The 26,793-nt window shown below is 44.6% G+C and overlaps 1 protein-coding gene across 1 annotated transcript in view; it reads left to right on the forward strand.

Annotated features, from left to right (window-relative positions):
* The window catches only part of PPP2R2A (protein phosphatase 2 regulatory subunit Balpha), a 422,643-nt gene extending 406,884 nt beyond the window's left edge, over window positions 1-15,759 (forward strand). Inside the window, exon 10 of the mRNA XM_069214156.1 lies at window positions 14,767-15,759. Coding sequence (XP_069070257.1) covers window positions 14,767-15,046 — 280 coding nt within the window. The 3' untranslated portion in view covers window positions 15,047-15,759. The remainder of the gene's footprint in view (window positions 1-14,766) is intronic.
* The last annotated feature ends 11,034 nt before the right edge of the window (window positions 15,760-26,793 follow it).

The raw sequence follows: 26,793 nt of genomic DNA on the forward strand, positions 1-26,793 counted from the left end.
CATTGCAGATTTTGTCTGCTAAAAATGCATTTGAAGCCCAAACAGTGGCCTGTGGAGCCTATTTTTGAGTAACTCCAAGAGAGACTTGATGATAAGTAAAAGACTTAGACACTGGCAGGGTAGTGGCAAAACTACTCTCGCCAACAGACACACTTCCTAAAAGAAGGAAAATGTTCGGGGAAGAAATCATAGGGCTAGATCTACCCAAGGCTCCAAAGAGAGAGCATAAATACAGGCACTAGCTCTATCCTTTTTCCTACAACTCCACCTCCTCTACCTGCTTCAACACCTATACCTTCTACTCCTTCACCTATCCTTCTTGTATTGCCAACTACTATACCGCCAGTAAGTACGCAATTACCTGAATACTTCCCTTCAGAACAACCATTCACACCACCCACACCATCATCAATGGGTGACACTGAGACCGGGGAGGATGCTCAACCCCACGACCCTCCATACTTCAAAGACCCAAAGGGAGACCAAGCTACTGTCCATGACCATGGGATCAATATGACATAGACCCTGTGACGACACTGATCCTGATCTATACCCCTCTGAACCCTCACCGCAAGTTGATACAACAACCTACCAGGAGGACCTCAGTAGGGCTGCACAATACCATAAGGTAGATCTCTACACTTTACACAATGAGGATGATTTCTTGGTGGGAATACTAAGTAGGTCTCATAGGACAGTACAATTTTGCTATGCTAAAAGGGATGCTTAAGCACACAGGGGGAATATTTTTAAACAGCCAAACAAGTCCAGAGTAATAAACCCAAGGATGGACAAAAAAAAACAAGCCCCGTCCCTCTGGTCCTTCCTACATCAATGTTCAGGTTCCCTGTGATTCCTAGGTGGTCCACAGTGCTATTTCAATGGGTCTGGAACTTAATTACCCCACCCACAATAACACCACGAACACTAAATTCCACCAGAGCTTCTTACACTCCTCCAAGAAGAAGTTCAAGCTATGCTGCAAAAAGGGGCAATAAAACTCGACTCAGAACACCACCAGGGACACGGGGTGTACTTCCTGTACTTCCTCATTTCAAAGAAGGATGGACTTTAAGGCCCATTCTAGAGCTCAGGCTACTTAACAAATTAATCCTATCAGAACATTTTCATATAGTGACCCTCCAGAAAATAATACCATTCATTCAGCAAGGAGATTTCATGACTGCCATAGACTTCAGACACCTACTTTCACATCCCAATACACCCAGGACATCACTGCTATCTCCGTTTTCAAGTAAATGAACAGCACTTCAGTTCAAAGTGTTGCCATTCGGAGTAACTACTGTAACAAGAGTATTCACAAAATATCTCACAGTGGTAGCGGCTCATTTCAGAAGTTGGGGTACACATGAGTTCTTATATCTAGATGATTCCTTAATCAAAAGTACCTCCAGTCAGCAGTGCTTACAAGACTTTCAAGGTAATATACCTTTTACACAAATTAGGCTTCACACAAAATCTCACCTGCAACCCTTGCAAGTGCAACCGTTCTTGGGTGAAACATTAAACTCACAGCCAAGACCTATCGCAGTCCAAAAAGAGTGCAAAAGTTTGTCAGCATTACCTCTTTTTCAACCACATCGTCCGTAAAATCCGACAAGCGTTTTCTCAGGATGATGGCATCCGTAATCTCCATAGTGCCTCCATACGCACCGAGTTCAACAAGCCTTTCAGTCACAATGGTCTCCAGTTGAGGGGCATCTACAGGATCTAGTGTTGGTAGAGCCAGCAACACATTGCTCGTTGCAGTGGTGGAAAAGCAACAATGTGTTGTAGGGTCAGCCCTTCAAAGCCCCAATTCCGCAAATTACTATTACAACAGATGCATCCCTACAGGGTTGAGGGGCATATATGCAGGGCCTCACAGTAAGTGGCCTCTGGTTGCCAACTCAAACACTTTCACATCAACCATCTATAGTTCCTGCCATTCAACTTTTCAGCAACATCTTCACAACAAGGTTGTAATCTGTACCGACAATATGACCACAATGCATTATAAAGAAAAACGGGGAGGGGGGGGAGGGGGGCGGCATCGGGCGACACACACTCCATACAGGAATCACGCGTAGCAGAGCAAATGGCTTTGGGCGATACATCAAAAAATCCACCTCCTAGCAGAATACCTTCCGGGAGTGAACTATGTCTTCACAGATATGCTTAGCAGAATGTATCAAAAAGTACATCAATGGGAAATCAACACAACACTCACTCACCCTCTCAAATTCCCCCCCCCCCCCCCCCCCCCCCCCCACCCTAAAATTCCCCAGTACCAGTTAGGAATCTCAATATTCTCACTAGACTTATGGGGGTCCCCCTATGAACCACTAAATTCCTGTGCTTTACACTTACTTACATGGAAAGTAGCTTTCTAGGTAGCTATCACATTTCTCAGGCGAATAAGTGAACTTCAGGCGTTCACTTTGGAAGACTTTTTCTTTCAAATCTATCCAAATAAATTGGTACTTCGTACTATACAAAGTTCCTTCCTAAAGTAGTTTCTGCTTTCCACACCAGTCAAACAAGAGGGCAACCATTTTTCTTTCCTAAACCAGTTTCAGTAGCAGAAGGTGCTCTGCACACACCTGATGTTAATGTATTACATCGAAGGAACTAAACCCTTGTGCAAAACACAACTACTTGTTGCATTTTGAAACCCTCAAAAAAGGTTCCCCTGTATCCAAAACTGGAATAGCACGATGGAAAGTAAGATGTATTCAAACATGTTACAGCAAAGCGAGCTCTGCCTGCCAACTCCAAGAGCTCATTCCACTCGTATAAAAAAAAAAAAAAAGGAGCCTCAAAGGCTTTTTTTTTTTTTTTTTTTAGGAGACATCCTGCTAGTGGATATTTGTAGAGCAGTTACATTGAATAACCTACATACATTCACAATACACTTGTGTTGATGTTTTAGGTAATCAAGCTGTATTACAAACACTTTTTCAAACATCTGTCAACCACTATCTAACCTCTGCTTTTTGGGAGCACTGCTTTACCTTCTATGCTAAGCATATGTATCTTCGGCCAACACATGCTACAAAGGGAATATGTTACTTACCCTGTAAGCATCTATTTGTGGTGTGTAGTGCCACAGATTCATATGCACCCACCCTCCTCCCCGAAGCTACTGGTTGACCTATTTACCTCTTTACTAGCACAGTTTACCTTATTGTTTCTTTACCCTCATGCTGATCTTTTCTGTCACTATATTGCTCCTACCTACAATCACCCATAAGCCAAAAACAATCTAACAAAGAAACTGATGTCCATGTGCAATACAGACTACATGGGGAAACAAGCTGCAACGTCCGAGGCCAACACTTGATGGCAGGATTAGCAGAGCATATGAATCTACAACACTACGAATAGATGCTTACAGTATAAGTTACATATTCCTTTCTCTCCATTTGCCAGGACCAATACTAACATTGCAGCCCGGAATCTCTCTAGCTACTGGCTTAGCCCATGAATGTGAGTTTTCTCAATTAGATATTCCTTTATACTGCAGAGACTTTCTGGCATAGGCAGGAGCATAATCTATTAACACATAGAAGGTAAAATGGGAGTGGTGCTCATGTAACGGCCTTCTTCCTTTCTACGTCCATGCTAAACTGATATTATCCAGATTGTGAGAATTTGCACAATCAGGACTCAAGCAATCATCTGTTAGTGTATCTTGCTGTTCTAGTAATATTCCATTGATCATCTCGATGGCGCCTACACTTAAGGGCAAGATAGTCATTAAATAATTTGTAATAGTCTCTTTAGGAACTTCCTTCTGGCAAAATAGGAGTATAGCCCAATGGTGCAGCAATTAATGAGGATCCCATTCATACATAGAGCAAGTCTCGAATACCTCTCATGCAAGGCGACTTTGCAATCCACCATACTATCTGCCAGGCAGGTGAGTGATGAAATTCAGGCATTTTGTTTTGTGAAAGGAAAGTGGTTTCTACAGTTCAGCAGAGACAGTTGCAATGAGCAAAACTCCACATTTCATTACATACGAGCCCACTGACGTTTATCTTAATGAAGCAATCAGTCATGCCAAAGGTTTTTTTTTTCCCAGCACCCATCAGATACAGCAGAGAGACTTGCATTCTCTTGATGTGCACAGATGTTTGAAAATGTACTTAGAAAAAAAGACTTACCGAAATTCTGATGAACTATAAGCTACATTCCTACAAACTTCGAAAGGGCTACCCTTTATCCAAATGAAGAAACTCCAGTGGGTTGTAATGACTCAACTTCTACCATACGAAATCAGGGTGATCAATTATAAAAACCCACTACAATGCATTCTGCAAGTAACATGGTTGCTTCAGCATCACTGTATGCACGGTACTCTTGGCAGACGTTTTTCGTGGTGTCATGGAAGACCCATCTCACAATTTAGCCAGTGCTACTTTTTGGGGCCGTATATATTGCAGCTGAACAGGCATGTTTTCCTTTTTTCTGGTACGTTGAGCCCTTTCTCTTTCCCATGAACACTGATTTAAGGCCTGTCAGGAAAATTATACACTCACTGCTATTTAAAAGTTACTGTAGGGCCCACAGTTCGACTGGGAATGATTCAGGTAAGCTAATCTATGAAAGATATCAGTGCTTGAGAACTGTACTTAGAGGCAAGAAACATTTTTATCTGATAGACTTCTAGCTGCAGATTCTTTACCTTAGAATTGTCCCCAGAGATCAGACTGGATATGGAATTTTTTTGTGAGCAGTATCCTTGCTTGCCACTAGGTGACGTTGTCTGCACCGGAAGTGACGTGCGCAGTGCCTATATAGGGCCACCCCAGTGTACAGACATCAATTATTTTCATTCCGTGCCAGTCAGCGCAGATCTAGAGAGAGCAATTTTTGACTGAGCTTATTTCAACTTTTATTGAAGTTCTTTTTGAGAAATCCTCTCCTGGTGTAGCAGGGATGTGTCCACTAGGAAGGCCAGCTTCAAGCAATGTGCGGGGCCTGTCACCGTCAGAAGTCTGTGACTGATCTGCATTTTGTTTGCTTCTGGTGCCTGGAGCGTGACCACTACACGTAGATATGCGCTGATTTCCGTAACGTACACCCCAAGGCCTTGAGGGAGGTGTCCCTCAAGCTCCTTGCCACTCGACGTGTGGTGCTTCAGCAGTCTCGATCCCAGTCAAGGAGAAGGTCTTGGGATGTCGCGGAGCCCGAGATCTTTCTCGTATTTGAAGTTGTCTGGGTGTTCCACAAGAAGAAACAGATCAAGAAGTCGAAACGGTCTTCGCCTTTTCCCATCCGTCGTGGTCTTCAGACAAGACGAGGAAGCATCATCATTTGAGGCCTGGCTCTGTAGTTGAGCCTGCACCAAGACTGGCTCCACGCCTCCCAGAGTTTCCGGCAGCCGGTGCAATACCTGCCCAACTTCAGGAGCTTTGAGTCTATGCACCTCATATTTAGGTGGCCTGTCCCCGCCGGTGTGCCTTCACTGCCTGATCAGCCTTGTTTGTTTAAATCTCCTACTGAAAATAGATTCCTTAAAGGCCTTACTCAAAGGTTTTCTTCGTCCCATACATTATACCCCATTGGGACTTGAATTTGGTTTTGAAGTTTTCTGATGTGCGCTCCTTTTGAACCTCTCCACATTTGTCAATTCAGGATCCTCACTTTGAAAACAGCCTTCCATCACATCTGCCCGCAGGTTGAGTGAGCTTCAGGCATTGTCATCTAAGCCGCCCTACTTTTCCATCTATCCTGACTGAGTGGTGCTTCGCACATGAGCCTCCTTTCTTTAAAGTGGTTATGCCCTTCATGTGGGCCAATCCATCACCTTCCCTCCTTTTTACGCAACCCTAGATCATTCAAAGGAAGAGGAGAATACCGCCTGGACCCAAAAGGAGCGTTTGCGTTCTACCTTGATTGTACCAAAGATTTCCTGGTGGATGATCAACTCTTTGTTGGTTATGTGGGTGCAAATAAAGGTCAAGCAGTACAGTAGAGAATCATCTCCAGGTGGGTCATATTCTGCATTAAAATGTGCTACGCATTGGCTAAGAAGTAACCTCCCCCCCAATCCCACCCATTCCCCCCCCCCCCCCGCATCCCACCCATTTCCCCCCCCCATCCCACCCATTCCCCCCCCATCCCACCCATTTCCCCCCCATCCCACCCATTTCCCCCCCCCATCCCCACCCATTTCCCCCCCCCAATCCCACCCCACCCATTTCCCCCCCCCAATCCCACCCCACCCATTTCCCCCCCCCAATCCCACCCCACCCATTTCCCCCCCAATCCCACCCCACCCATTTCCCCCCCAATCCCACCCATTTCCACCCCAATCCCACCCATTTCCACCCCGAGGGCTTGGGTGCTCATTCTACCAGAGCTAAATCACGGTCCTGGATATCTGACGTGGCAATTTGGGCATCTCTGTGCATGTTTACTAAGCACTAATGCCTTGACAGTCAGGTCCGCAGGGAAGGGCACTTTGCCTGTGTGGTCCTGCAGGACTTTCTGGTGTGATCTTTGTTTGCAGACTCTCCTGGTACTGCTTGGGTATTTATTCTACGGTAAGGAATCTTCAACTCGATTTCTCTATCAGATTGACAAGTTACTTACCTTCGGTAATGCCTTATCTGATAGAAACAATATCTAATTGCAGATTCCTTACCAACCCACTCCTCCTCCCTGCTCTGAAAGCTGATTTCTAGGGACAGGGACTCCCCTTTCACGGTCCTAGTTTTGACGCACCAGAGGTCAGTGTTCTTCATGGCTGTGTGCTTTTGGCGTGGAAAGTCCTGAAAAGAAACTGACATCAGCGGGGGACGCCTATATAGGACCTGCCACCTCATATCCAGCGCGGACGACAGATGTGGAGCCGATGGACGCCACTTAACAGCACCCAAGGGTACTGCCCGAGAAAAAATTTCAGATCCAGACTGATGCCTGGGGGGAAATTCTAAGCTAAGGAATCTGCTTTTAGATATTGTCTCTACTAAATAGGACGTTACCGAAGGTAAGTAACTTGTCCTTTTTAACATCCGCCATAGAGCCCTGGAACATTGACTTTGATCACCTTTAAGATTGTTTTAAATTTCTACATAAAAGTTAGGGATGTAATGGGAACTGTCTGGTCAGAGATCACAGCCCGACACTGGATCTCTGGTAGACACTTGTCATAGTAATGATCAACTTTCATTTCTGGCTTATTTTTCATTTATTTTTTTAACACAAAATAGCTTATCTATTTAGTGCAAAGCATCAAGTTAGGGTCTCATTAATTTAAACACCAAGTGCCATCTTGGTCTTCCACTGGCCTCTGATAACTGTGTCCAAATATTGCACTAGAGACCTTAAAAACAAAACAAAAAAAGTAAGGGGAGAAATTTGAGCTGGATAATTCCATAGAGCCAAGGTAGATGTTGAAATTCAGCTAGCCTTCTGGAACTGCAAGGCATTATCCTACTGATGACCACAAAGCAAAATGCTTTATTGGGTCTTTAATATTTTAGCATGTGCTTGGATTTTTACCCATTGACATTTAAGTAGCAGTAGACCTAAATAATATAAAATAAAGATCATACAATTATTTCTTTAGTAGCATACTCTTTTCATTGTAATCTGCATAAACCTTAGCCTCTGAGGGGCAAGCATAAACCTTAGCCTCTGAGGGGCAAGTGCTCGGAGCTCCACTATCCCTTTGGCCACCATAGTTAACATTTTTACCGCTTGTTGTGAGCAAGGAAGTCCTATAGGGTGCGGCTCGATTCTCTTCAAAATAAGTGCCTAGTTGGTATTTTTATTTTTTTTTAATATTTGCCTAGATGTTTGCTCTGCACTACTCTCTGGCATCCTCTCTTACTCAAGTATACCCTTTGCTTTTAAGAGTGTTCGCCCAGGAGAAATATTATGTTTGTAGTATATGTTACTTTAGATAAACGTGCTCTGCATACTCCTGCCAATCTAGTAATACTCAGATGTCTGCAGCTTGTTTTACTTCAAAGGACTCTCTTGACTCATGAGGTGTATGGTGACTCCTTGTGCCTGCATTGTAAATTGGCACCAATCCATTGTAGATTTTGTTTTCCCCACAATCTGGTTCAGATGTGACGAGCACCAGGATCGAGGCGCTCTTTGAACCTTTCTTCCACCGTCCCTGGTATTATTTTGACACCAATCAGAGCAAAAAACCAACATACTACTGTGAGGCGCTACAGAGCCCTCCACAACACTGAAGATTGACAGACTTTTCATTGCTGGACTGTGGGCCCAGAGGCCTCCACTCAACATTTTCTCCTTCAAGAATGCACGACTGGTGATGGAACAAACCCAGTTTCAACACTGACCCTGCTGTTAATGCAAAATACCTCTAGTCTGGCCACCACCAGGTGTGTAATTTGTGTTTATTGACTCAACACGACACCAAGTGTGAGGCCTAGCTTGCGTTTGTCCAAAAAGATTGTCACATAAGGGACATGTGCTGGGCATATCATAAGACGTTCACACTCCACAGAGTTCATTTCAGACATCTTTGGGGAAAGAAACCCCTGACACAGCTGACCCTCCAAACAGACCGGCCCACCAACCGTTGCTGGAGGCAGTTTTCTCTTCCCAGTTCAGATAAAGAGAAGGAACAGTACCACCTCAATGTTGAAGCAACAGGACCACACTCGCAGACAATGCCATGATAGTGAGTAGGGCCAACCCTCGTAACAAGCTCACTAAATTCTCTTACGCTAATGCACCACCCTGGCGGATTTGAGCCTCAAGCCCCTCAAAGTTGAGCTAGCCTTTCAGGGTACCACACTGTTCAGATTTAACTCATGAGAATCCCACAGATCCAGCCCCCCTGCATCCACAGGCTCTCAACATTCCCGGCCAGTTGTCAAGTGTAAGATCATAGCCTCCTTGGTGCCGAAGCCCATACTGATGTCAAACAGCAACAGGCCCCAAGGTGCCGCCAGCACCGGCAGCCCTCTCAGAGCTGACACCACCTTCAGGTGCCAAAAGACTGAGATCCAGTACCTACCTTGTCGCCAAGATCTTTCACCTTTCGAATTTGGAGACCACCAGCTTTGAAAGCCCTGAGGACTCGATCAGCCAATCCTCTGTACATCCATCCTTAGATAGGAAAGATTACCCCCAGGCCACCACCCAAGGTGTGGTCGACACTGTACCACCTAAGTGTAAATTGGCCTTTAATGAGGACTTGGTTTCAGCACCAGATCTGCTTCTCCAGCATAAAAAGAGGTGCAAGGGCACCTCTCTCACCTTCTCCACCTCCTTTTCCTCCTCCTTCACCGCTTCCTGTGCTTTACCTGCAGGCACACTACCAATGGCATTTGTCCCTCAGGGGTTCACAATCCTTGGCAGCATCACATAGTCCCTACTGTGAGGATAAGCCATATGACACAACTGCGGGAACATGAATGGGGAGACCTCTTGATGATCATTTTGCAGGCCATCCTGGGTACCCCTAGCCTGATCTATATCCCTGCAAATTCTCCCCTCAGACCATACAACCATATACCATGAGTTAATACAACAGACAGCCAAATATTATAAAGGGGGCCTCCATGTAGTTCAGAAAGTGGAGAACATATATGAAACCCTCGATAAGAAGTGTATTGTCTAGTTTTTCCCATGTTAAAACATGTTCAAACCAGCTACAGAGCCCTTTAAGATCCCTGTCAAAGCCAGGTTAGTAACACCTAGGATAGAGTGGAAGTACAATGTCTCAGCTTCTGACCCACCATACATCAGGGGACAGGTTGAACCGGACTCCTTAGTTGTCTGCTCTGCACATGAGTGCGAACTGTGAGGGGATGCCTTGCCACCGACAAGGAAAGTAAAAAGTTGGTTGAAGTGGGTAAAAGGGTGGCCACGGACACAGCATTCCACTTGTGCATCGCCAAATTTGTTGGTCTACTGGAAAGATATGATGGGGCCCACTGGAACAAAACGCAAGAGTCATTTCAACACTTGCCACATGAGTCCAGCAAAAGAGGAGACAACTTGGTAACAGAGGGCGGGATTATCTCGAATGCAACTATATTATTGTGCCTTAGAGATGCAGCAGACACCACAGCACACAAAGGAGTAAACCCAAGTATCCTCATTGATCGACATGCATGACTTTGTATCTCAACATTTAAACTTGAGGTTCAGCAACACCTACTTACTCACCCATAAACAAACCGTTGTATATCTATTTCCCAGCTTAGGCTTTACCATCAACATCACCAAATGGCATCTTGTCGCGCTGTAGATTCAACCTTTTCTAGGGTCAACTCTCAGTTCGGTAAGAGGCAAAATCTTCCCCAGCTAACAGAGGAATGGCTTTTCAACACCTTGGCCCTCTTTTTCCAGACAGTCATCTACAAGTCAGACAATTGAGACTCTTTGGCATGATGGCCTCATGTATCCACATAGTGCCCCATGCCAGGTTGCACATGTGTCCGCTTCAACAATGCCTTGCAGCACCATGGCCCCAAGCAGAGAATCTAGTGTTGGTAAAGGGCACAGTGTTCATTGCTCTGTGCAGTGGCAGAACAGCAGTTACCTGTTGCAGGGACGATCTTTCAAAGACCCTTTACCGCAGGTCTCCATCTCCACAGACATATCACAACCAGGAAGGGGGAATATCTCAATCTCACAGCAGTACACTGCACCCCACAACAGCAGGGCTACCACATCACGTATCTTAAACTCCTAGCAATCCAAATAGTCTTAAAATCCTTCCTTCCTCAGATACAGGATAAGGTAGTACTAGTTTGAACCAACAACATGACAGCAATGTACTACCTACAGCAGTAAGGTGGCATCCTTTCTCTACGCCTTTCCCTTTTAGCTCAGTCTGGATTTGGGCCATTTGTTACCCCATCCTCTTGATAGCAGAGTATCTTCTGGGAGTGAACAACAACCTGGCAGACATACTCAGCAGGTCACAAGGAGTCCACTGATTTGGTCACTCAATTCCCAAGTACTGACCAGCTATTTCAAATGCAGGGGAACTCCTCATATAGACCTGTTTGGCATCCTAGAGAACACAAAATGCCTAAACTTGGTCTGTAGGTTCCCACAGTCCTTGACAGGTGTCTCCAGCCTCTTCCGTAGTAAGAACTATTTAAATTCAAAGAAAACCATCCTGAGCTTCTAATATTAGTGTTGTAATAATGACCACAACAGACAAGATTACGTTGGTGGCCAATATATACAAGATTAGCAACGATCATCTCGGTTCAGTGATCACAGTTACCAGCAGTAATTTAAAAAGGCTTTGTCAATGTGACATTCTCTACGCTGTCAATACAACTATAGCTACAATTCCTCTGGCACCAAGGTAATAGTATTAAGTTTGCTGAATGCCACATAATTTATCACATGTTGCCTGGTCCATGGGCCATGCACTGTGGGTGTATTGGTCAGGGTTGTTTGCATATGCTTTACTGACTTCTGCTGTTGGTGAGGAAGATGAGGCAAAGGTCCCTGACACTGATCTTTGTGGCTCCCATTTGGGCCAGACAGCCTTGGTACTCCACTCCACAAGTGTCCATCAGGCCCCACTCCACAAATGTCCATCCAGCTCCAAGAGAAACTCCTGAACAGAATGGCCTTCTCACCAAAAAACAGGGACTGATAAGGCATCAAGACACAAACAGCTCATCCTAGAGATCTGGCACCTGAAGTCCTAGAGTTGGGCTATCTACAGCTCCCACGGGTGAGCCTGGACATCCTCAAAGAAGCACACAGATCAACTACTCAAACTTGATATGCCACAAAATGGTGAAGGTTTGTTTGAAACAATATACCAAAGCATATAGATTCACTGAGCCCTGTGGTGCAGGACATCATATGCTTCCTCCTTCACCGATAACTTTTAAGATTAGCGTACTCCACTAGCTGCCATCAAAGCCATAGTCCAGACTTTCAATGAAAGCCTTAGCAGTCATTCCCCCAGTGGTGCCACTTGCCCCTTAGTGGTGCCTGAACATAGTCCAAACCAGACACATTGGTCCCCCTTTTGAGCCAATATATTCCTGCCCCCTGCATTCTTAATGGATATAACCTCAATCAGGCACATTAGTAAGCTGCTAGCACCCATATTGCAGCAACCCTACATTGTCACCAGCAATAGATTATTATTATGGACTAATCCAAAGTTTCTGCCCAAGGTTACCTCTCCCTTTCATTTCAACCACAACATAGAACTATCAATTCTCTTCACAACTACAGTCAGCGGCTGAGAGAGCCCATCCACACTTTAGATGTAAAGAGGGCCCTTGTGTACTGCATTTATAGGACAAAGTCCCTTTGTAAGGTGGATCAGCTGGTTGTGGCTTTTTATAACCCCCAAAGGTAAGCATATTTCAAAAGCAGGAATTGCTAGCTGGATAGTCGGGTGAATTCAAACTGCTGCCTTAAAACTAAGAATTCTGTGTGTACTTCCCAGTACACACATCACACAAAAAAGGGCTGCTTCCATGGCTTTCCTAGGAAATTTCTCCTTAGCTGATATTTGTAAAGCAGCCAATTAGTCGGCCCCACAGACATTGTTACCATACACTGCTGAACCGAATATTCTTTTTAGACAGTAAGCTGTAGTTGGACAGACTGTCCTAAGGAACCTATTTCAGACATCTGCTCCATCCATACAATAGCCACTGCTTAAATGAAGGAATTGCATTAGGTCTGTGCAGAGCATGTGTATCTTCAGCAGCACACATGCTACAAACGGAAAATGTTACTTGCCCTGTAAGCATCTGTTCGTATTGTGTAGTGCTGTCAATTCACATGCACCAACCTTCCTCCCCGGATGCATGTGGCTGCTGACCTTACTTTTTTCTGCTTCTATTACTTATTTAGCAGTGCGCATGTGCACCACATTCCTCTACAAATTGTTTTGTCTGACTAAAAACAATTAGAAATTGATTCACTGCTCATGTGCAATGCAGGCATAAGGAGGGAGTCGCCTTATACCTTGTGGCTCGGGAGAATTCTTCAAAGAAAAAAAGTTGCAAACGTCAGAGTCCAACAGTAGATGGTAGTAGTATGCAGAGCATGGGAACAGACAGACCTAAATGCTATAGACAGATGCTTAAACAGGAGGTAACATTTTCTTTCCGGAAGGTGGAAGACCCATCCAAGGTAGAGCAGTCTTGTATCAGGACCTATGCCACCTGTGCGCTAAAGATAGTTTTTGACAGCCGACCTTAAGACTTCCTTGTGGTAAAAAGCCCCAAGAGTGCAAGATTTACGCCACTTTCTCAGCTAAGATTCTGAGACAGTAATGCACCTGTTATTTTCCTAGAGAAAGTATTTATACCCCGTGGTCACGCACTATGTTGAGTATACTTGGATTACTTTGAACTGTGATGAACTGAGCGCATTGAGCATGCTATAGAGGGTTAATGTGCATCCGAGCCTTTATTCATCCTTCCAGAGAAATTCGTACCAGTAGGGGGGGAACCGCCTAGCTAGAGGAAGGGGAGGGAAACCGAGAGAGAAGTGGAGGATAGCGGATCGAGACTGTTACCCTTATACACAGTTCACTAAATTGTGCCTGCTTATTTTTTACTTGTGTAGTATTTTGCTTTTGGTGTGTAATAGAGTACATTTTTTATTTTATTTAAAGTAAAGCACTGGTTTGGACAGTCTGTTGTTATTCTGCTGCTTGGTAGTTGTGTAGTTCTGAGCTCGAGCAGTCCCCACAATGCCTTCCTGTCAAGCTTAGCTAATTGTCATCCATGTGACAGTCAAGGGCTGTACTTTGCCCTGTTTGCAAAGCCAGAGAAGGCTGGACTCATGACATCAGAGACAAATAGCCTCAACACCAATTATTGAGGCCCAGTCGCTCAAATGGGATCGGGCGGATAAGCTTCATTTCCTATTATGACTATCTATACTGTCTGTCTGGTGGGAATTAAAAAGGTGAAGAGTCTGCGTTAGAATAACCACCAGAAAGTGTTACGAAAAGTAAGTATATTGGACTGCTATACCTAAGCACATGGTTTAAGGCCATAAACCTTGAGCTTATGTTCTGCTGTTAACAAAAGCTCAGTGAGAGTGTTATTAACCTCATTGTATGAGTCCACCATAAAGGTGACCACCACATAAAGAAAATACCCTTATTTACATAAAACTTCGCTAGCCAACACATTGTGGAATCCTCTGCCTAAAGAAGTGAATAAAGAATAACATTTGTTTGCACTGTAGAGAATGACTCATGTCCTTTCATAATTTCCTAGCTAAGACAACATGGCATTTGACCACCAACAGACATAATTGTATCGCCCTATCAATGTAGTGAATCAAACCCGCACAGCCACTATTACCAGTAAGGTTGTACGGAAAAGGAAGCAACCTTTTTTTGGTAATCATTGTAACTTAACAACATAATTATAACATTTGAAGAAAGTTACAAACTGTTTTGTGGCTGTGTTGCTTTCCACAAAATTATATAGCTGCACATAATCAAGAGTGTTAAAGTTAAGCTGGGGAAAATGTAGCCATGCAAAACCGAGTTATGCTCTCTAATCCTGTAGCTGCCCAGATATTCATGCATGCATATACTGTTTATTGCATTCTCACTTCATTAGTTTAAGGGAAAACCAAGGAGCAAACATACATCCATTGCAACATCTGTTAATCTAAAAATTGTAAAACCGTTACAAATCATTTTGACAATGTTTGAGTTTGCAAAGAATGTGCAAGTTCTCATATTTAGCAGCTGCCTTCCTTATACATCATACAATTAACAAAAAAAATTTTTTTTTTTTTTAGTGTTGTCATGACTGGATCCTACAATAACTTCTTTAGAATGTTTGATCGAAATACAAAACGAGACATTACTCTGGAAGCATCTCGAGAAAACAACAAACCACGTACAGTTTTGAAACCACGTAAAGTTTGTGCAAGTGGCAAAAGGAAGAAGGACGAAATTAGCGTTGACAGTTTAGACTTCAACAAGAAGATTCTGCACACGGCTTGGCATCCCAAGGAAAACATCATTGCTGTTGCTACTACAAACAACTTGTATATATTTCAAGACAAAGTCAATTAGGGGCGGCATTCCTTGCAGGATGGTCCATTTCCTGCATAGTTGAGATAGTTGAATCTAGAATTTGTACCTGTAAAGGAAAGCGAGAGAGGTCCATAGTGGCACCCCTTTCCAGTGTTTAAAAATGTGCCATGTGACAACACATTTTTATAGCTACATGGAGAAAGCTCCTATGATCCATCAGCTGTGCTGTTCTCCATGTCTGCTAGCCATTTAGGTAAGGGTAGGGCACTTTTTAATTTAATGACTACTTGCACCATCTTGCCTAATGGACTAGATTGGACTGTATCAACGTTGGTTTACTCCACTTTTTTAATGCCTTCCATTGTGATGACGTCAAATCCAGTGAAAGCCTTCAGTCATGCTATGGGATTTAATTGTGTAACCTCATTACTGTATCTATTGTGGCCGCCCTTTTTTCTTTTTTTTTTTTTTTATTAAAAAGAGCTCATCCTTGCTGTGGCTTGTAGCATTCCTCTCCTGGACTCCTTCCTTTTCTTAAGCTCCCAAATCCACCTAGTCCTGGTGGTGGTGAATAGAATAACCAGCTGAAAGCACACAAAATGGGTCAGTTCGGAGTCGGTGGGGGTCTGTATTGCGAACAAATGTTTTAATGACAACTGACTGTAATCACTCCTTGCCATGTCTGGCACAAAACAATAAAAATAGAAACAAAAAGAAAAAACTACTGAAATAAAATTAAAAGAATGGAGAAATCTTGTTTTTTTTTTTTTTTTGGTTGAATTTTTTTATTTTTATTTATTGCCTGAAATTTTACTTCTAATGTTGTTGATATCTAGAAATGAAGCACATTTTTTAAAAGAAAACGTTTCAAGCAAGCACATGCTTGTTCTTTCTGGACATTTGTATGTATACTGCATATTTTTACTTTTTTCTACATTTAGTTGGTTGGATCTGGGCTGGCTTTACCTGATTTTCTAATGTGCGTATCATGTGAGAAACTGTCCTTCACATGGCTGAATGTTTGGGAAAACTAGAAGCAGCCTGCTTTGTTCAGTGGAAATCAACATGGCTCTTTGTAATCATCTGCAACATATGTAAGGTCCAAAGGGATTTCCTTTGGAGAGACTGTTAATTGCTATGAATGCCAGAGATAGTCTAAAGGTAAGATTGATGTGGTAGCGTAAGGGTAGTGCTAATGAGGGGAGTGACACAGCAAATAACACCCACTGAGTGCTGCCTCACTATTTTCAAACTGCCGAATCATCCTTAGGTGCGAGGGGTGGTGGGTGGCTATTTTCGTGTGGCAAACAGGAACATATGGTACCTAATGACCCACTTGAGCAAGACAGTTTCACAAGACTTCCAGTGGCGGGACATGGGTTGGGTGTTAGTGCCTCTACACTAAGCATTGTGAATATTATCAGACCTGGTCTAGATTGCTGATAATTTGTCACAGTTTGATTGTAAGTTGATCTATAGTCTTAAACACTGCTGCATTACTTCCAGCTTTGCATTGCTTCCAGCTTTGATGTGGCCCAATCGGAATATCTAAAAACAAAAATGTTCGGGGAAGATTTTAAAGCAAATATACAAGTTCTTCAAACAGCGATCCTCTTCTAACTCTCACAAGCACTACAAAGATCAACAAGTAGAATGGTTACCATCCATGAACACCGCATTTCTGGATAATGAAATCCAAGGTGTGCTCAGTTCTGTATCAGTCTCAAGAGTCTCATTAAGATTCTGGCAACAGACTTCACCTTCTAGGGTGATATGGCCTTAATGTTTAAATTCTTTCTTAGTTATAGGACTGTTTGAATATCTTCAAGAGGCTTTGGACTTCGAGAGACAAGAAAAATGTCATTCATTTCTCCATCATTGGGTGTATATAATAGATTTGCATTCTTGAATAGCTCCCCATCGTCCTGCTTTGAGTCCCCAATAATATTTGAATTAGTAGTACCCAGCTTTGAAATGCAGGTGTTGTAAAACACCACTGTCTTTAGTAGCACAGTCACCGGTTAAATGGCCTAACCAGAAGCTGTAAAGTGAATTTGCTTTGATCTCCACCATAGGCCACCATAGCTTTCTACAGCCAATTGTTATTACCATGTACTGAATATCAACTTAAGACTTGTTTATGTATTGCCCTCATAATTCAGAGATTGCACTATCTTCACCTTCAAAGCCCAGTGTGTACTACTATTGTTCCCCTTTGCCCACTATAAACACTTTTGATGTTCAATCGCTAAGTGGATGCTACGCCTCATGCTACTATAAGAATACACCAACAATTTTTCTGTTGAAAATCCCCAAAAAATCAAAGGCTCCAATAGCTATATCTTGGAGTATATTCATCCTCCTTCCTCAGAATTCAACTTTCCGACTCAGGTTACACACTGTTTTGCCACTAAAAAACAGGTAAACATCATCTACAATGACTAGTACATTTAGTTTGCATCATTGATGACCATGTTCCAGAGTCATGTCTATGCTCCTTTCACCATTGATGATTAAGTGTCAGAAAATGGCCATACCCTGCCTTGTTGTTCACAAAGTAGCCTACATGAACATCATTCATAGCTTTTTCCTTGTCCACAAAACACCAACCAACAGGCAAGGAGTTTATGGAATGGTTTCTTCTGAATGCTTCCTCTGGTGTGGCAGCCTTCTTAGCTATGGTGGCTCCTGAATGGAGTAGAGTCCAAACCACATTCACAATTTTGGCTAATGAATATACTGATGCATTGCAATTAATGTTGTTTAGTTTTGACAATTTCTACCTGTACTTAGCCATATTTACTGCGTTAGGAAAAAATGAAATTGAAACTAATTTTACTTGTCCATATGCAGATGCCACCCATGTGCGCTGATGTCTGCTCCTTTCTTTCTGCACCTTCAGCCATGAATCCGGAGCTCTGCCATGAAGAGATTTTTCTCTCAAAATTCTACTAGTGTGGAAGGGGACATGTCACATCCTGAGGTAACAGAATTTAATCCTTGTAGAGCCTGTCGCCAAAATGTCAGTGGCACAGCCCCACAAGGTGTGCCTCTGGTGTTTGGGCTCAGTGAAAGACTCCATGGCCTGTGACAACTACACCCATATGAGTCTGCAAGCAATTTGAGTATGTGAGGCAAAGATCTACTTGGCAAAACACCACAAGACTTAAGGCAGGTCCTGCTATTGGCTGAAGTCAAGAGTGCATTCCCTTTCCTACGGCATATCTTCATTGCGGTCGAAGTCTTCAGGCAAATCAAAAAAAGAAACACCAGAAGTCCAAGTAGGGACTCTGTCCTGTCCCACCACTCTTGATCTCTTGAGAATGAGCAGGGTCGTCATCGCTCTCTTCACATTCTGCTGAGGAGCCTGTTCCAACCACGATTGCTGTGCACTCTGAATATCGGGTCTGGCAGTGACACCATAGAAGATCAAAGCCTTTACAAAGTTCATGCTACACATCTTCCACATACCTCTGGCTCGCTCTTCCACACTTTTGGGCTATAAGGATACGCAGGAGCCTCCACTCAGTCTATCACCAGTGTCTGTCTTCAGCATCGTCTGTGCCCCTCAAGCCAATTTTGGATTCTGCACTGGCGTTCATTGCCGACTTCAATTCAGACACCAGAATCTGTGTTGGTCCCTTGGATATACACACCAATGCCTCTGGTTCTGGAGGAGCTTCTACTACCTTTTGTGCTGCCTGGCTCAGAGCTGAATTAATCTCATTCAAGGCTGCACCAGGCCCCAATGTGATTCAGCTAATACTCAGCCCTCTAACTTGGACACAATATCGTTACAGCGCAGTTGTGCACAGACACTACACCACATAGACTCTGTCCAAAGCCAGCCCTATAGAGACAACAGTGGGGGTGATCGGGACCAGTTTGCCCTACTCTTTGATAAGGAAATCTGGTATGTGGATGTGGTAGGTGCCAGTGGACTGGCTACCTCACCCGATACTGGGCTAGTTTCACGTTCTGGAGCAGCGACTGAAAGCACGTCATTTGCCATAGTCACTAGGACACTCCCTTGTGCGCTTTACTAATTACTTCATTGATTCATTTATTCATTTGGGCAGCTGTTAAAGTACTTGACCACCACCTCTTCCTATGGAGGTCACAATGAACATACTTACTGAGGTCCTTAAGCCTTGCTAGGCACCAACCACATGTTTTCTTCCCTTCAATGAGTACTTGGGCAAAACCATGTTTACTGCGTTAGGAAAAAATGAAATTGAAACTAATTTTACTTGTCCATATGCAGATGCCACCCATGTGCGCTGATGTCTGCTCCTTTCTTTCTGCACCTTCAGCCATGAATCCGGAGCTCTGCCATGAAGAGATTTTTCTCTCAAAATTCTACTAGTGTGGAAGGGGACATGTCACATCCTGAGGTAACAGAATTTAATCCTTGTAGAGCCTGTCGCCAAAATGTCAGTGGCACAGCCCCACAAGGTGTGCCTCTGGTGTTTGGGCTCAGTGAAAGACTCCAAGGCCTGTGACAACTACACCCATATGAGTCTGCAAGCAATTTGAGTATGTGAGGCAAAGATCTACTTGGCAAAACACCACAAGACTTAAGGTAGGTCCTGCTATTGGCTGAAGTCAAGAGTGCATTCCCTTTCCTACGGCATATCTTCATTGCGGTCGAAGTCTTCAGGCAAATCAAAAAAAGAAACACCAGAAGTCCAAGTAGGGACTCTGTCCTGTCCCACCACTCTTGATCTCTTGAGAATGAGCAGGGTCGTCATCGCTCTCTTCACATTCTGCTGAGGAGCCTGTTCCAACCACGATTGCTGTGCACTCTGAATATCGGGTCTGGCAGTGACACCATAGAAGATCAAAGCCTTTACAAAGTTCATGCTACACATCTTCCACATACCTCTGGCTCGCTCTTCCACACTTTTGGGCTATAAGGATACGCAGGAGCCTCCACTCAGTCTATCACCAGTGTCTGTCTTCAGCATCGTCTGTGCCCCTCAAGCCAATTTTGGATTCTGCACTGGCGTTCATTGCCGACTTCAATTCAGACACCAGAATCTGTGTTGGTCCCTTGGAAAAAAACACCAATGCCTCTGGTTCTGGAGGAGCTTCTACAACCTTTTGTGCTGCCTGGCTCAGAGCTGAATTAATCTCATTCAAGGCTGCACCAGGCCCCAATGTGATTCAGCTAATACTCAGCCCTCTAACTTGGACACAATATCGTTACAGCGCAGTTGTGCACAGACACTACACCACATAGACTCTGTCCAAAGCCAGCCCTATAGAGACAACAGTGGGGGTGATCGGGACCAGTTTGCCCTACTCTTTGATAAGGAAATCTGGTATGTGGATGTGGTAGGTGCCAGTGGACTGGCTACCTCACCCGATACTGGGCTAGTTTCACGTTCTGGAGCAGCGACTGAAAGCACGTCATTTGCCATAGTCACTAGGACACTCCCTTGTGCGCTTTACTAATTACTTCATTGATTCATTTATTCATTTGGGCAGCTGTTAAAGTACTCGACCACCACCTCTTCCTATGGAGGTCACAATGAACATACTTACTGAGGTCCTTAAGCCTTGCTAGGCACCAACCACATGTTTTCTTCCCTTCAATGAGTACTTGGGCAAAACCATGTTCTGGCCCTCTATCGATTACCATGTCTCACGTTGCCATAGACCAGATCCAGCCGACCCTTATGTTTTTTTTTATTTTTTATAACCAGCTTCCAACTCCTGAGAGTTCGACAGTACACATGTCCACCATTTGTGTTAACCCAGACACCTTTCCTCTTGACACAGCCCAAACATGGAAACATTTGACTAGAGAATGTTTTCATCAACCAGCCTTGTGTTGAGGTTCGTTCCTTTTTGCATTTGTCGCCCTAAGTGTGAAAGGTATGTCCAGACATGGGTCCAGTGCTCACTATGCCACCAGCTTCAAGCTAGCCTGGCTGATGAGGTGATATCCCAAAACCGGTCCCCTAATGCTTATTTCCAGTCCTGTGAGGTTCGGGCTGGACTGTTCCCATGGTGAGCAAGGTCAAAACTGATTTGCATTTGGCTGGATCCAAAGTGGAATGACATGGTGAGCAAAGAATGATAGATTAAACCCAGACCTGTGACGGGGCTGAACTATTGATTTGTTCAGCATTCCGTCCATCATCTGTTTTTTTGCATTTTAGAATGTCAGAGCCAGCTGCTTCCTGAGATGCTAAACCCATGCTTCCTGGAACATGGTTGGTGAGATATAACTGGTAGTTCAAGAAGACTCGTGGGCTTCTATGACACAAACCATTCAGGTTTGCCAGAATGTGTCTACATTTGTCATCAGATAAGACCTAGACACCACTGATTGTTTAGGACCAGTCATTTGTACAAGCGTGGTGCTTCACGGCCACACAAGTATGCGGAAAACAGGCTTCTTGGGGGATGTCCAAGAGTCGCTAATGGAAAGGCTATTTGACAGATCCCGTCTGTTTGGAGTAAAAGCGGGCTTGGCCTTGTAGCATTTTAAAGGGAGCCAAAGCATAGTGCACGCTATGGTTTTTTTTGGCATCAGTTTGGCAATCCCATACCATTCCTTTTTGACCCACCCTACCTGCCGTAGAAAGGGTACTGGCCGCGTTTGAGGGAACTGGATGTTATTGCCACTATTTTCTTTTGCTGAAGGAGGTCTTTGTTCTGTTTTGGATCTTTGCGCGCTCAATACATTCCAGAGAAAAGACAAATTCAAGATGCTCACCTTGGTGACCAGATCGTGATGTTGGACTTGCAGGATGCCTATTTTCACATCCCTTACCTGCAAGCTCACATACCCTATCTGCGGCTCAAGGTGGGCCAAAAGCATTTTCAGTCTGCTGTGCTCACTTTTGGTCTCCCCAGTACACCTTGTTGTGCACAAAGTGATGGTCACTGCCCCTCTTTGGAGGTCAGGGGTACTAGTTTTCCCCTCCCTCAAGGGCTGGCTGTGCTTGCCACAGTCAGTCATGGACCAGCATCATATGACTGTGAGCCTCCTGACATTGCTGGGGTTCTCAATCGACCTGCCAAAGTCACATCTGACTCCTTTGCAGTGTCTTTCTTTCTTCGGAGCCATACTGGATACAGTGCACTTTTGGGGCTTCCCTCCAGAATGAACCCAGGACATTGTCTATGATCCTGTTGTTTTCGCCTTTACCCTCACTGACCAGGCCAGATGGCACATGAGAGCCCTGTGGTAGGACCTGACTTTTTAGTGGACCCAACATTAGGGGAACTGGTCTGATTCCTTCAGGGTTTTGGAGGAGACATTTGGTGGCTTCTTGACCACAACTGAACCACTGGCACACCCATCTCCCAAGTCCACCCAGAGCCGACGGTGGTGACAGATGCATTATTGCTAGGTTGGAGTGATCATCTGGGAGAAGGAGGAGAATAAGTCCAGTGACTCACCTACATCGGGCCTCATGAGGCGGTAATGGCTGCCCTCTTCCAGCAGCGGTATTAACGCAACAGTGATGGAAGAATAAATGAGACTGAAGCGGGCGTAGTGCTCCGTCTCCCAATGCATCAGTCCCATTAGCACAGCCTGTGTGGAAGGCAAGAGGCAGCCCCTGAGACCGGCCAGGCCTTGGAGGCTAAAACAAATAAAATCAGCTGATAAGTTGGCAGGGACGCGCACCATCGAATCCTGCTCACTGAAGGGGGCTAGCGCATCACTACACATTGAAGATTCTCAGGGCAAGGGGATGTTTGACGAGGGCCTCAGGGTGGCTACAAAATTACTCTGTAAAAAGTTTTTTTTAAATAACACTAAAAGACAGAAGGAGTCTGATGGGAGTAGGCCCCCCCCCATCTCCCTACCCACCCCCTCTACCCCTGTGACCACTTGAGGAGGGAGTCAACAAAAACATAATTGAAGTACAGTGAAATGATGACCAGTCAAACAAAGGTGCTTGGGCTGGGGGCACGTTAAACAACAGGAGGGGAGTCACATTCTCAGTGAAGTGCACACCAGCCTGGTCGCCAGAGAGGAAGTACTGCTTGTAGTACTGTACCCCTCCTCACTGTCCCAGTCCTCAGAAACTTACACACCAGAGGTGGGGGAGACCCCTGAGCGACGCATATAACATATCAGTACTGGCCAGAGATTTGGAGATATTGAGCTACAGTGCACTGTATTTGTAAAGTCTGGGGAGCACTTGGCAGCAGAACAAGAGACCTGCTCTTTATTGTAACATGATGGACAGCTGATTGACTGACCGTATTGGAACAGGAAGCACAAGTACTGCAACTGCTTCCCCCAGGAAGAATAAGGACCCTGTAAAGATCCACAACTAATGGGAAATTGTAGCCTGCAAAATACGAATCTGAAAGGATGACACTCTACTCTGGTCAACAAACTCCCTCATAATGGTAAGAATAAGACTCAAATACACAGCAGACAAAGATGGATCAATGCACGTCAAATGGTGCTGCCAGCACACCCATGACGTTGACTGATGGGATACAGAGCGCAGGATCAGAACCCGCAGGTTCCCAGATACTAGCGGCAATCAAAGCATCTAATACACCAGTCAAATCCAAACTAGAAGCAGTGGCCATTGATCTCAACCTCCTATGAACAGACCTGTGTGAGGAAGTGGAATGATCATCTAAAAGGGAACAGCAAGTAAAAACACTCCAGGATTTCCTGAGGGTACGGATCGAGGCCTGAAAACTTTTTGGAAGATTGGATCAGAAAAGCTCTCCTGGAGTCTGTATTGTCACCCCTGTTTGCGGTGGAAGGAGCCCCCAAGGCATTGGTTCCACAGCAACCACATGGAAACCCCCCAAGAACATATTAGCAAAAATCCTTAGTTAGAGACCACAACACTATCTTGCAGGGGGCAAGGCGAGCAGGGAACCCCACATTCCAGAATCACTCAATCTGCATTTTTCCAGACTACACCCGCACAGTAGAGCAGCTGTGAATATCCTTCAGTGGAGTGAAGCAAAAATTGTGAATGTTGGGTCTAACTTGCATGTTGCTATACCCAGCAAAACAAAGTGCTACATGATGGTCGTACTCACTTCTTTATAAATCTGGAAGATGCCTGGGATTGATTGGAGATCCAGGAAAGCAAACGTATACCAGCACAGGCAATGGACAATGCAAGCACAGAGTCACAAAGGAGCAAACAGAACGTGACCGCTTGTAAGATAAGGAATCGCCAAGAGAAGTGGAACAGATCCACCGTGCACGTAGTAGTCCACTCCGACAGCACCCTGGACCTAGAACGTCGGAGAATTGGGAGGGACAAGGCTAGAGGTCTAATGGAATCCGTCATTTCAGCTACATCCTCCCGGACCGGCTCACTGGCGGCAGATGACACACAGAACCCAGAGAGAGATGGTGAACTAACATGAATTCCCACTGAGGGTTAACAAATGGGAGATAGAGACCACTTTTGGATGACCTTCCAGAGCAGTTTGGGAGAGACTAATCCCGCAACAACTGGTATACAAACTTACATTGTATCAATAAATGAAGTGGCCACCAGATGAACATATAAGAACGGGCCACAGAAATATCTGGCAGTTTCGATGTCCCCTTCATTTCTGTCCCCCACTCAGCTCACATTCCTCCGCTCTTTATTTACTCATTACCTCCTACCTTTACTCCCTACTGCTTTTCTTTCTGTCTTCTGCTTCCAGACATCTTTACCCCCTACTTTCTTACCCATCACCAAGACTGTATTGATCTGTACAGCAGACTTGGCTGAGTGAGGACATAGGATCCTTGCCAGGATACAGGCAATCAGCTAGACATAAACTACACTAACATGCATCCCACCACTTATAGTGCTCTCGAGTGGTGGAGGCTGTTCAAGTTTAGCAAGTTGCATTTTTAGACTTTGTTTTTTTTTTTTAGGGGGTGGGACTAGAAATGGGCTGGGAGACACAAGTAAAGTTTAGAGGTGATTATCCAGGGTGACGAGTTGTTAGTAGGAGTCTAAGGTATAAGGGCTCACCTGGAACGTGAGAGGCCTGAATAATTTTGTGAAGCAATAGAGTACCCACTCCTACCTTATGCGGTTCGGTATCCATATTGCAGTGCTGCAGGAAACACACCTTTTAGAATATGAAACCCAGAAACTGCAGAAAAATGGAGGGGGCAACTTTATTCAGCTACCTACTCCTCTTATGCAAGGGTAGTGTCAATCTGGATAGCTCTTGGGGTCCTTTTCAGAAAGTGGTATCACAGCAGATGTAGGAGGTTGATAAGTGCTCATACATGTACTAGATGGGAAGGAAACCTGCCTTTTTGACTACATATGCCCCCAACATTGATGATGGCAAGTTTTTCCCCAAACATGGAGATAGAACTTATCCCATATATAGGGCCACCAATGGTGTGGGTATGAGACTTTAACTGTGTCCTCGATGGACAACTGCCCCCCCCCCCCCCCCCTTCCCTCCAAAAACAAGGTACAAAACCTCTATATAGTTACAACCCTCTGAGAAACTATGGCCAGATTCCATCTTGAGGATATCTGGCGAGAAATAAATCCAACAACCAAGACGTATTCATGCTATTCTGCCACCTATAGGACATATAGCCGTCTGGATAGATTTCTGCTATCGGCTGTAGGAGGAATAAATGTTAGATCAGTCATATATCCGGTGCACTTTCTGCCTGGTCATGCTCTCCTGATTTTAGTCCTGAGACCAGAGATACCGCTCTGGCGTTTGCAACAGGACTCTTTACGAGACCTGAATATAAGACAGATACTCAACTGGTATTACAAGGATATATGAATACTAAATGAAACCCCGCGGGATCACAAGGTGTGGCATAGGAGGCATTGAAAGTAATACGGGGGTGGGGAGAAGAGTATTATCAAGACATACGGTACTAAGAAAAAGTTAGGAGACCTAAGGGAAGGCGAGAGTGCTTCCTTCAATTACAAAATAACCATCCTGAGCAGTCCATAGTTGGAGAGGAATTGGTGGAGTCACAAAAACTGGTCGAGAGACTCTGGGATAGACTGGACTGCCACACTAGGTTGGACTACAGACAGACTGTATAGAGAAGGAGAAAAGTCTGATCGAATGCTGGCCTGGTTGTGGAGATGAAAAAGGCAGACACCCTTAATCCTTTCTCTCCAACAACCTGATGGTAAACAAGTTATAGGATAAATAGCTGTAAACAAACAACTTTACACATACCTTGCTGCGGTGTATGAACCTCCCACAGGAAGAGATCCCCAACCCTTGGAAAATTTCTTAAATAAGCTGGATCTTCCAAGACTGACTCAGGAACAGATGGAAGGGTTGGAAGGAGAACTACAACTGGAAGAGCTAAAGGGGGCACTACAGAGTATTGCCACAGGAAAATATCTGGAACTGGACGGGTTCCCTGTCGAATTTTGTCAAGCATTTGTTCCTATGCTACTTCCTGCATTGTTGGAAACACTCAGGCTCTGTGTGAGGCACTAGTTGTCATGCTTCATAAGCCAGAGAAGGGACCCAGGGTCCTACAGCCCACTGTCTACGTTGAACGTAGACGTCAACCCTCTGGCCAAGGTTCTGGTATTACACCTGAGCAGAGTGATGGGTAGCCTTGGCCATTAAGATAAATGTGTATTCATACCGGGGGGGAGGGGGGGGCACACACATGAATTTGCGAAGACTGACACGTCTTAGATGAAACTTCAGTTAGTGAGATATGGTATAAAAGTGGGGACCACAATGCCTGTGGTGTCAATGTACGGTGATAACGCCTTAGTATACTTGCCGGACATGGGCAGCTCGGTACCAATTCTCATGCAACTCATGGC

The sequence above is a fragment of the Pleurodeles waltl genome, chromosome 11 (genome assembly GCF_031143425.1).
Source record: "Pleurodeles waltl isolate 20211129_DDA chromosome 11, aPleWal1.hap1.20221129, whole genome shotgun sequence".
Taxonomy (NCBI): Eukaryota; Metazoa; Chordata; class Amphibia; order Caudata; family Salamandridae; genus Pleurodeles; species Pleurodeles waltl.